The 12,749-nt window shown below is 43.1% G+C and overlaps 1 protein-coding gene across 2 annotated transcripts in view; it reads right to left on the bottom strand.

Moving 5' to 3' along the window:
- Nucleotides 1-727: 727 nt before the first annotated feature.
- LOC144805787 (uncharacterized) overlaps nucleotides 728-12,749 on the bottom strand; it is a 118,404-nt gene continuing 106,382 nt past the window's right edge. For both annotated transcript variants that reach the window (XM_078672273.1, XM_078672272.1), the window contains one exon: nucleotides 728-5,990. In XM_078672273.1, coding sequence (XP_078528399.1) covers nucleotides 3,665-5,071 — 1,407 coding nt within the window. In that variant the 5' untranslated portion in view covers nucleotides 5,072-5,990 and the 3' untranslated portion in view covers nucleotides 728-3,664. The remainder of the gene's footprint in view (nucleotides 5,991-12,749) is intronic.

Raw genomic sequence — 12,749 nt, forward strand, 5'->3', positions numbered from 1 at the left:
GCCGAAATTGGAATCTCTTGTGTCCTATATGGAGTATAGTTCACAGGAATCGCAGTGTGAGTGTATGTATGAAACGTATCCTCATCCACATTTATTGCAGGAAACGTGACCCAATAGTAGAAAAGCTCAAAGGGGAACGCCGAATCAGCACTCACTACAAATATTACAGACATATCATCGTCTGGTACTCCAAACTGCGTCTGATGACGCCGGAGCGCTGCCCAACTATGCTGAGCTATGTCAATATCACCCATGAGGACATAGAGAAGAAAAACAATTTATATAAATTGCAGTACAACAAAGGGTAGTAATTCAAAATGTGTACCTTTTTATAAATCTTATGCTTGAATTAACCTATAACACATTCGTATAGGTAGGTTAATCCGTCATGCCTGTTAACCGGAAAAGGTGTTGAGGGTATTGGGGACAGATACGAGCACTAATCAAGACTTTGGGTGCCATGTTACGGGAATTCAGCTCATGCACAGAACTATGCGCAGGAAACCAGGACTTCAGTGTATTGTGGTGTACCAAAAATGCACCTCAGTGCCCAGAACCCCTATCCGACTAGCAACAGTGTCTCATTCATTCTCCGTACTAAAGTGAAGCTACCAATGAACAAGCGACTTTGGGACCTCTCAGGAATAGTGGGAATCAAGAACACTCTTTTGTTTTTATTCTCATAAATGTCCACAACGTGAGCAATCAGAGACACTGTATAGTTTAAAATGTTTATTTCAACTACGTGCTCTAAGATGCAGTATCTTTGCTAACATAAGTAAAAAGATGCATAAAATCAATACAATCAACATTGTTACAATTCCATAAAATACAAAGGGAGAAATCATATTATAATGGTCTATAGCGCCTTGTGTACCACCCTCCCCTTGATAGGAGCTAGGTATTATAATAATAGAAGATCTCTAGGTTAAAACCGGGAAACCCATACCTCCAAAGTCAGGTGAAGTGAATCACATCCCAGATCAGCACAGCTCTTTGTCGATTGAAAGGTTTTTTCCAAGTGCTAGACTCATGCATGCAGTGCAATATTAAAAGCACCTGAGTTTTAGAAATGAGCAGCTGTGTTTGTGTTGTGTCTAGAGCGTGGGCCGATCAACCTGCATCAACAGCATACATTGTTTTTTTAACCTTGAACACTTTGTGTAGACTTGAGGTCGCAGTGTGAGTCTAGAGATATGAAAAACAGACCGTTCTCATGTGAAGGAAAAGCAAGCAGTTTGTCTTTATAAAAACAGAGATGTTGTGTCATGTGCAAAAGCAGCAAAATGGCGTTTTCACAACTAACTCACTTATGCTAATATAGCAATATGTGCAGGCAGAATCATTGTGATGTATTCCTATAGGTTCTGTATCGATCCCCCTATTCCTGACCCTATTCTGGTTAACAAGTTAACTAGCAGCCATCCCATGAGGCAGAAAACCCCCATGATGCAGGAACCGTTATCTGATAAAGCCACACTACGGCACAGGAACGTGTTTTCTGATTAGGTCATAACGCTTGCCATCTAATTAGACAAGCGATATTCCTCCAGCCCCTGATAAGGAATACGGAGTTCTCAAAACAAATCAAACCTATGACAGACCTGGGAAAAACCCTGCGGCCATTGTTTTGATTTCACCGAGAACTTCAGCAAAAGAATGTGCTAACGACCAGGTCGTATGACATCCTTATTGACGTATCTATGTCCATCCTTACGTCAATCTCGGCACCTTAAAGGTATAAATATTACCGATATTGCCCTATGCAAACACACGCGGTGGTGACGAGATCGGAGCAGCCAGACTTGCCGAAGCCCAGAGCAGAGCAGACCCCGCTGGCGCAGCCCCGCCTTCCTGACGCGCTGAGAACGAGAAGCTGCCTTTTCTCCTGCCGAGAAATCCAGCTCCTTGAGACCCTACGGGTGAGTAGTGCGCTCTAGAAATGTCTTGATTGATTGATTGATTGAGCTCTGGCGCTTCCGGGTAGCCCTCGCAGGCAGCCTGGAATATCGAGACCAGAGACGAGAGATACCATCCCTCATTCATCCTAGATTCCAGGTACAGAACTGAATAACCCCTTGCAGAGAATTCTTTAGTCAGTCACTTGGCAAAACAAACTTAACTTAAACTGTAACTTTCTATTCCCGCCCACGTATTAGGCTTAGGTCAGGTACACGGGGTAGGCGTAGTTAGAAACACCAGTTGAGTACGATTAGTCAAATGTATATGTGTATGTATTCATTTTATTCATTTTAAACCTTCATATGGCTCAGAAACCATATCAATGTTTTTACAGTATTATTTTATACTTCTGCTTTTAATGTATGCACTTTACTTAACCATAAGTATTGCAATAATATCGATCCATTTCTCTTGTATGAGAAAAGAGACTGATCAATAAATAACATCTTTTATTGAACACGCCCGTCTCTTCCTTTTCTCTACAATCTGGTGAGACTAAGAATGCACGTACTGACTGAGTAAAATAAATTGCCTTTTGTTCACACGACTCTAGAGATACACTCTTGATTAGGGGAGAGCAAAGTTGTCATGTTCTATGGTTGTCAGAAACTAAATCCCTTCTTGTCTATCCAGGGAGGTTCAACTCCTCCTTGCCTATTCGAGAAAGTTTCTAGTGAACTCTGAGCTAGCTGGCAAACCCAAAACTTTAAGTCTAATATCGACAGTAGTAGACCTAGTTAACGTCTGGTCTAGGCCTATACTATTGAAGGTATTATTCCAATGCGCAGAGCCTATTGGGATAATAGGAACTACACTACATCATATTCATCCCTACACTTTCATAGGTGGCATGAACTGGAACACTTGGATGTTTTTCTTTGTAACTCTTCATTGCCAAATAAAAACTACCAGTGTTTCTTTTCTTTTATTCCTCATTGTGCTAGTCTCCCAGTGGATTTCCTGTTATATCACGTTGTTTTTTCTATGTGTACCGAAGTGAACAATCACTGGGAACAGACACTTTCAATATTCTACAAATCTTTGGTTTTCTTCATTTCTTCTAGTCGAGTCTTCATTCATCTGGTATTTGAATAACTAACATAATTATATACTTGTTCCTGTAATTCCTTCATCTCACAATAACTGCACTGTTCTGCCCCTGTCTATGTCCTCAGATGAGTCAATATTATTGTTAATGTTCTTAAGTTCTTTTTGAATTCACTGCATCTCTGGGATTATTTCTAAGTGAGTTAAATGAAGGTGTGTTTACGCTGAGGCTATGTAGGATCAGAAATTGACAAAAGCTCGTCACACTTTTAGAGCAATTGTAAGGTTTACCCCAGGTGTGTTTGCAATTGACAAAATCACTTCTGACATTCATTGCAATGCTCTTTTTTACTCTGTGTATGTTAGTTGATGTATCCGTAGGTTTAATAACTGACAGAAGATATTCACACATTCGCTGCACCTGAATGGATTTTTCTCTGTGAGCATTAACTGATGAATCCTTAGTGCGGAAGATGCACTAAAGGTACTTCTACACTCACTACAGTCGTACGGTATTTACAGAGTGAGTGCAAGCTGATGTCTACATAGGCTTGACAATTGACTACATTTGTTCACACATTTATTGCACTTGAAGGCTTTTCTTCTGCGTGTGTTCGCTGATGCCTGTTTAGGATTGATAATGGACTTCAGCTTTTCAAGCATTCATGGCATTTAAACGATTTGTTTCCCCTTTGTGAGCTCGCTGATGATTTCTTAATGCTGAAGAGTAAGTAAAACTACTTCCACATTCACTGCAATTGTATGGTTTTTCCCCTGTGTGTGTTCGCAGATGTCTCCGGAGGCTTGTTAACTGACTGAAGCTCTTTACACATTCACTGCAATGGTATGGTTTTTCCCCTGTGTGTGTTCGCTGATGTGTTTGGAGATGTGCTAACCGACTGAAGCTCTGCACACATTCACTGCAATGGTATGGTTTTTCCCCAGTGTGTATTCGCTGATGTCTCCGGAGGCCTGTTAACAGACTGAAGCTCTTTACACATTCACCGCACTGGTATGGTTTTTCCCCTGTGTGTGTTCGCTGATGTGATTGGAGTTCTGCTAACGTACTGAAACTCTTCACACATTCACTGCAATGGTATAGTTTTCCCCCTGTGTGTATTCTCTGATGTCTGTGGAGCTGTGAAATTTGATTGAAGCTCTTTACACATTCCTTACAATGGTATGGTTTTTCTCCCGTGTGTGTGCGCTGATGTGTATGGAGGCTTGATAATTGACTGAAGCTCTTTACACATTCCTTACAATGGTATGGTTTTTCTCCCGTGTGTGTGCGCTGATGTGTATGGAGGCTTGATAATTGAATGAAGCTCTTCACACATTCACTGCAATGGTATGGTTTTTCCCCAGTGTGTATTCGCTGATGTATCTGGAGGTTTGATAATTGACTGAAGCTCTTTACACATTCACTGCACTGGTATGGTTTTTCCCCTGTGTGTATTCTCTGATGTGTGCGGAGACATGTAATTTGACTGAAGCTCTTCACACATTCACTGCAATGGTATGGTTTTTCCCCTCTGTGTGTTCGCTGATGTGTTTGGAGTTTTGCTAGCGTACTGAAACTCTTCACACATCCCTTGCAATGGTATGGTTTTTCCCCTGTGTGTATTCTCTGATGTGTTTGGAGTTCTGCTAACATACTGAAACTCTTCACACATTTCTTGCAATGATATGGTTTTTCCCCTGTGTGTATTTTCTGATGTCTATGGAGGTTTGATAATTGACTGAAACTCTTCACACATTTCTTGCAATGGTATGGTTTTTCCCCTGTGTGTATTTTCTGATGTCTATGGAGGTCTGATAGATGACTGAAGCTCTTTACACATTCAGTGCAATGGTATGGTTTTTCCCCTGTGTGTATTCTTTGATGTCTTTGGAGGAGTGATAACCAACTGAAGCTCTGCACACATTCATTGCAATGGTATGGTTTTTCCCCTGTGTGTATTTGCTGATGCTCTTTTATGGTTTCTAATTGGCTAAAGTTCTTGACATATTCAGTGGAATTGCACGATTTTTCTCCTGACCGTGTTTCCTGAAGGGTCAGCATAGTTCATAAACTACTTGCGTTATTTTCACATTCCCTGTATGCGTGTTATATTTTGGACGCGTGATTTCCGATTTAAAAATAAAAATACAAGACTCACTAAATACCTGCCACATTCATAATATCAGTAAGGCTTCCTTGAGGGTGATTGCATCTTTAGATTGGATAATGGCTTTGCATGCTTGCGGGTAAAGCCTAATCTTCCTTCCGGTAGGTGCAAATTGGGACAATACTCTGTACTTCAGAGAGGAGAACTCCGCTTTCCTTTAGCCTTCAGTGGTTAGGCTCCACTTCGTTGTGCTTTTCCCTGGTGCCTGAGGTTTGGCTAGAAAGAGTTAACAATACACCTAGAGCACTGAATGGTGGTCTGTTGCCAATTTAGATAGCGAAGCACTGCTCTAGCCATATCATGATGGTGAAGCGACTCGTAATGTGTACAGCTACTCCAAAGAGTGTCCCGCGGCAAAGCACAGGTCAGAAAAGAAAGTAAATCAGTTTGTTTCAAACATGGACAAAAAGCCAAGATTTCAACCTTTTTTAAACATTATCATGATACTAACAGCTCAAAGCTGAGGAGGGAGTTTGTTCCAAGCTATGGATCCCAAATAGACACAAGACCTTCCTCCAACTCTCATACCGGCCTCATGATCAAAGCTGGTGTTGGACGCTTGTTTATACAGCAGGTGGTTTGTCAGTTTTGTTGTCTTGGTTTTGTTGTGGTCATTTCTTCGTCTTGGGGTGTCGAGGTGCAGATCTCAGACTCGGACACTCACTGAATTGCCTTTGACTTCGTCTTCCTGGATCTGTCCTCTGCCTCTGATTGCACTGATGTTTTTGGAGCTCCTTATTTTTGATAATTTTTGCAGGTTTGATGTGTTATCTTCATTATTCATAATCAATCCTTGCATTTAAGGCTTATTCTCTGTTGGATGTAAAGAAATGTAATATTACTAAATGCAAATGTAATAGAATGTGAATACACAATATTTAACCAGCTGGATAAGACATCTCTTCTCTACCATATTTGAAATTTAGTGAGGAACATTTTACCATACATGGATATTTCATTAAAACTGTGGTTGAACATGTCACATTGTATTTACTTCTGAAAAGATAGTGATTTACCATTATTCACTGAGTAACTTACTAAAGAAAGGGCAGCCACAGAGCACTCGTGCTACAGGTAGAGTTTTAGGCAGATATACATGGACAAGATTTCATTTAAACAGAACAGATTGTGGAAAAAGAGAGGAATCAGGAAGCGCTGCCGTTAATTCAGTTTCAGGAAGTATCTACCTTAGGTAGCTCTTCAGGAAGTGTATAGCAAAGGTAACTCTTCAGGAAGTATACATGACAAAGGTAACTCTTCAGGAATTATTTAACCAAGGTAACTCTTCAGGAAGTGTATAACAAAGGTAACTCTTCAGGAATTATTTAACCAAGGTAACTCTTCAGGAAGTGTATAACAAAGGTAACTCTTCAGGAAGTGTATAGCAAAGGTAACTCTTCAGGAAGTATACATGACAAAGGTAACTCTTCAGGAATTATTTAACCAAGGTAACTCTTCAGGAAGTGTACAACAAAGGTAACTCTTCAGGAAGTGTATAACAAAGGTAACTCTTCAGGAATTATTTAATCAAGGTAACTCTTCAGGAAGTGTACAACAAAGGTAACTCTTCAGGAAGTATTTAACCAAGGTAACTCTTCAGGAAGTGAATAACAAAGGTAACTCTTCAGGAAGTGTATAGCAAAGGTAACTCTTCAGGAAGTATACATGACAAAGGTAGCTCTTTAGGAAGTATATATGACAAAGGTAACTCCAGATACCTTTTTCCACAATGCTTTCCTGTTCACACTGGATCAGTTCAAATGCCAACTCCCGCCTTTACCTTGCAGCTTATTAAGAGTCTTTCTATGAGTGCGACTGCCCTCATGATCGCCGTACTCACGGTTGCGGTCAAACTGCCACCATCCAGGCGGACTGACCGCCGTATTATGAGTGTGGTGGTGAGACCGCCCCCCCCCCCCACCAGGATCAAGGATCCCGCTGTGGAGGCGGTCTGCAAACACCCTGAATATGTTGGCAGTGCCGATGCCGTCATCGCCGAGCATATTACAGTCTGCATATCCACCGCCCTTTTCATGGCGGGGACTCTACCATGAAAAGGATAAAGGACATGCAGGTAAGGGGGCCCTCACAGGGCCCTGGCCGATTCTGCTCCTGGGGTTGCATGCAGGGGGCACATGCTGTGCCATCCCATGGAATGGCACCCTTGTTCCTGCACAGTGTGGCATGCATGACATGGTACAGGAACGTACTGCAGGCACTTTTAAGGTGGTGGTATGCTGTTAAGGCTCTCAAATGAGCCTAATACAGCCGCCGCGAGACCGCTGCTGCACCGCCCACCCACCATGGATTAGGTCATAATCCGGCGGCGGGCTCTCAATGGGCTTGGCAGTCTGCCTGGTACCTCCGCTGTGGTAGTCCCATTGGAAGACCGCCACACTCGTAATAAAGCCCTACGTCACCTTCAACACATTTTACAGCCCTCCGGGCTCAAGCATTTCTGGATCCTTCTAACCTGGAAGACTGGAGCATTATCCCGAGTTGAGGTGGATTTTCTATCAGCGTAATATATATCCATCTCCCTTGAACTATTGACTGATTCTGCCCTGAAAGACAACTTAAAAAATTAGTCTTTAGTTCTTCCTAAAGTAGATAAAGTTAAGATCCTGTTGTATTTCAATCAGCAGCTCCTTCCAGAGCTTTCTGTGAAACAGAATGAGGGGTTAATTCTAATGGCCCGTCTTTATATTGCGCACACAGATATGGCAAACAAACATTAAATCATGACATTTATTATTCAACGATATCAGTCATTTAATCCTTATATAGAATCCATCACAACCAATAAATTATCTGAAATATCAAGCATCCAACAGATGTGTGCATATTAATAATTGCTTTCCATGTTCCTGTTTTCCATGATATTTGACTTATTGTGGTCTGTCTGAAGGCCAGGATGCTACTTTGGAACTCAACAGGGCTTTGGTAGAGCGAAAGGGGATGTCGATTGTTCACAGGTGAAGTCACATTCCTCCATTCCCATATTTCTTTTATCCAGGTTTACCTCATTCCATGTCCTTCAGCTCCCCTACTCCCCTCGGTCTGTGTACTCACTCTTCAGGGTTCCTTGTTAGCTGTAGCAGGGGGGCACGCTTGAAGCATGCACACAGCAGATGGAGATAATGGCCTGATAGTGAAGAGGCCGTGGTTGTCAGTACACTGATCACAAGCTTCATTTAAGAAGCTCACCTGGGAGGTACTAACTGAGAAGGTGCACAGGAAGGGGCCTATTAGCTATAAACAGAGAGAGTGCACAGGTGGGTGCTAGTGAGGTATAAACAGATGAGGTACACATATAGGTGCTTATGAGGTATAAACAGATGAGGTGCACATATAGGTACCTATGAGGTACAAACAGAGCAGGTGCACAGGAAGGTGCTAATGAGGTATAAACAGAGGAAGTGAACAGGTAGGTGCTTCAGTGACTCTGGGACTATATCTGCTTCTAGACCCTCTTCCTATAACGCTGGCTCCTGCTCCTTTTACAACACTTGCTGCAGACAAGGGGCCTGATTTAGAGTTTATCCGACAGGTTATTGCCTCAAACATGACAGATCATGATCGCTTTATTACAATTGCCACAGAATATAATGCATTTTTAATAGGGTAGACAGGACACCTGCCTCATTTATGACAGAATAAACCATCCACCTGAATATAAATCGGGCCCTTGGCGGACATTGTGTCCAGTGTCTTCTCAGTGTTGGAAAGAATGCATTGCATCAACGGCACAGTATTATCTCACCACTGCTGTGACTCGCAGTCATAAGGCCATTATGAATGGCCTAAGATGTGTGCCAGAATGCCTGTCAGGGCTCGACAAATGCACTCGCCCGCTCGCATTTGCGAGGGAGAATTGATGAGGACAAGCTATTTTTAGGTCCTAGTTGCCATTTCTGGCGAGTAGGAAGACAAACTAACTTTTGTCCTCTGTCTTTGAAAACGGAGCAAAAGTGACAAGATAACAAGATTTAAAGGCATTTGTATTGCTCCCAAAGGAAATGAGCAATAAAGATGCCTTTAAATCTTGTTAACTTGTCACTTTTGCTCCTGTTTTCAGAGACGGAGGTCAAGTAGGTTGCCGTTGGGTCAAGGGACTTTTCCAAGGTACTAGACCTGCAGGACTAGTACACTTTTTCGGATTTATCGAGCCCTGCCTGTGAATAGTTAAGCATGAGCGTTTAGGAGGGAGATGGGTCTGTATGATGAGCAGGACTAGGGGGTTTTCCAGGGCCTGTGAATAACCATCTTTACTGTCTCTATCTTGGTGTCAGTGGGCTTGTCTGTGTCCCCAGATGAGTTGTTTTGCAGCTTATCTTATTTATGCTCAAAGAGTTGGAGCTTTTAGGACTAAGCAGCTCTTTCAACAATGTTTGAAAACAAAACTAGTCAGATGATCGCCACCAGGTGTAGTATGCATGTGTAGAATCACACACTAGTAAATGCAGCGCCTGCATGCTTCACCTCGTCAGTTTGTGAATGAACCCTAACTTGTGAGTAAGTGAAAATTCACAGACGCCAATCTGACTCTTTCTGACACTTAGAGTTTCACTTCAACAAAATGCTGCAGTAACTCTCCATCCAGGGTAGGCAGAGAAATGGATCACCCTCTAAAAGTGGTGGCGAGTAGTGCTATACGGTACATTGCACCATTTATGCGAGAAAAACTGGGGAAATGGTACAAGGCACTGGGAAAATGGCATGTGATGACAATGTGGCATGACCTTCCCAATACACGTGCTTTTACACTTTTTTTGGGCTCTCTGTGTCCAGTTTATCAAGGCTCAGGGTCTAGTTTCAAGTCAAGAGATAGTGCAGGATTAGACTAATTATAATGTCATACATTCCAACAAATGCCTTTACCACGTATGCCTTTACCACGTAACACCTTTACCACGCAAGTCTTTACCATGCATATGCCTTAACCACGTAACACCTTTACCACGCAAGTCTTTACCATGCATATGCCTTGACCACGCATAATGATTTACAACAATGGCCCTGCCATAAACCACCTCAAAATGACTTTATCCAAAGGACGATCAGCCGTACTCTCACTCGGTGTGCCACGAAGACGACAAATCATTGTCCAAGTGCTCACTACTGTTTTATTCATTCTATAATGCAGCAAAACCCAACACATGATGCCTACGCATTTCGGCTCACGCCTTCAACCGAGCAACCCAGTGTACCACAACCACAGTGTTATTAAAACAAACATCACATGAACACTACACATTTACGGTCTCCACCTAATCACCTATTACACGTTTAGTGATATACTGCTCCAATTCCCCTTCTAATTCCTCATTTCGCCCACATTGTCACACAGAAATGTTGGCAGTTTTCAGTGTTAAAGTAAAAAGATTCTCTATATTTCCAGATTTCATATTTATGGTGGGGCAGATATCTGCTTTTACCAGCCCCATTTGAACTAAAGAGATTATACGTAATGAGGCTTACACGCTGGCTGACCTCCAGACTGTCCTGGGGCTTGTCTTTATGGCTGCTCCACCTTCAATTCTCTGTGGTTCGCAAGTAACGTTCCCCAACGAACAGGGCTCTTAACACCTTAATATCTCGGTGGGATGGTGTACTTGCTTGCAGCACATACAGGAGATCACCATATCTAATTAAGTTGGCCAAACTTTATGACAAGGCCTAGAACACAAGCAAAGGTAATGCGCTGGGCAGCTTCCCGTACTTAGCTGTGTTTACATTCAGCCCTGTTAGGCACTGCCATGCTCCCCGATGGAACTTCCCGCCACTGACGGGCTGATAATCATTTCCAACTCTAAAGCAGATGTATTTCACGAATAGAACAATATCCAACGAGTCGTCACTCTTTCATACAGCATCCCTCTCGCAAATAACATTTGTTCTCCAGCAAGGCTAGGTTACAGCAGTAGCCAGTGTGTCAGGGGCTCTAGTCCAAGAAAGACATTCCCTCTTTGACCCATGTGAAACTGTGAAATACAGCAATAATTAGGAGTTCAGTGGGCCCTGGTGCCACTGCGCCTGCTGCGCAAATGGAAGCTACGCCTCTAGTTTGAAAGTAGGAATGGAGGAAAAACAATCCGTGTTTGGGATAAATGTCATTACATAGAAAATTGCGGGTGTGCTCATGTCATTTAATATGTTTTTTAAATTGTAAGGCAGGCTTGTGGAATACCTCATTAAAAGAGGCTTTCATTCTTCTACGGCAGAAAAGGGTGTACCTACAAAGAAATACACATACAAAGGTGGAGAAGTGTGGCTCACTGGTTAGAGGAGGCAGACCCTGATGCAGAGGTCGGACCCGGGACCAGGGTTCAATTCCCGATGCGGCAGGGTCTTGAGCTCAAAATATCCACGGACTCGATAATTCTCGCCTCAGTGCCTACACGAATCATGGGTTCACACTCTGCAACTCTGGGCAATAGCTTGCTTAATCTCCACTAAGGCCCCAGTGCGATGGGATGCCTGGTCTTCACCTTGGGGATGCCCAGTAGGGGTTATCTCGCAGGGAAAGCCAGGACGGGTTCCCGAAGCAAGCGCTAAGAGACCTGTCGGTGATTTGGCGCTATATAAATCGAAATTAACATAACATAACATAACAAACACACACACAAAATATGAACACACAGATAAGTACCACTATACCGAATTCTGTGGAATTGATCAAAAACTCTGTGAATTCTGCTCCGTAACTCCATTCCATCTCACCACAATTAAGAAAACAGAATCCTCACATACCCTTGGGAAAACGACAAGTAACATTATCACATGCTAAAATGCATATAATCATCTAACAAAAGTGAAAATAAAAATACAGCAAGCAGTGAGAGACGTGATGATTCTGGGGTCCTTCCTAACCTAGGGAAAGGACCAAGAAGAATCCTTGAACACAAACAGCACACAATGCTGACATGATTTGGTGGTGGTCCCATCCTCCTAGGACCACCCCAAGCACAGGTATGGGCAAAAATACAATCCCAACCAAAGGCCCTGCAAAGCATTATGGGACGAAATTCTAGAGTGCAGTGATTATTATAGTATCCAATAGCAAAACCCTCCTCAGGGGTAGGCTCTCCGGCTCAGCTGAGAGCTAATACAATAATATTCACTAAACTCTAGAATCTTGCCCCAGAATGCGCCGCTTTCGGCAAGCAAGAGCATTTTTTTCTGCTCTCGCTTGCTAGAACTGGAACACAGTTTTCTGTGGCTTGGCCGGAGCGGTATAGCTCCCGCCAAGCCACAACAAACAGCTATGTCCCACGGGTGGCCAGGGAAATAGCAGGGGTCTGCCCTAGGGGTGCCCAGGGCCATTATTGGCTGAAGGTTCTTCATATTTTCCCCAGGGCTGCGGAGGGGCCATGTGACCCCCGCAATACATTTAACAAAAAAGAGGTGGCAGTCCCTAGGGGTGCAGGGGGGTCTGTGTGGCCCCCACACATCAATTAAAATTAGACCCCTGGAGAGGTGGTCCCTGGGTCTCCGGGAAGATCATGCAGGCCCCCCCTTCCAAATTGACAAAAGGCCGAGGGAGTTGGCATTCCCCGGGGTCGCAGGGGT

Source organism: Lissotriton helveticus, assembly GCF_964261635.1.
Source record: "Lissotriton helveticus chromosome 1_1 unlocalized genomic scaffold, aLisHel1.1 SUPER_1_unloc_25, whole genome shotgun sequence".
Lineage (NCBI taxonomy): Eukaryota > Metazoa > Chordata > Amphibia > Caudata > Salamandridae > Lissotriton > Lissotriton helveticus.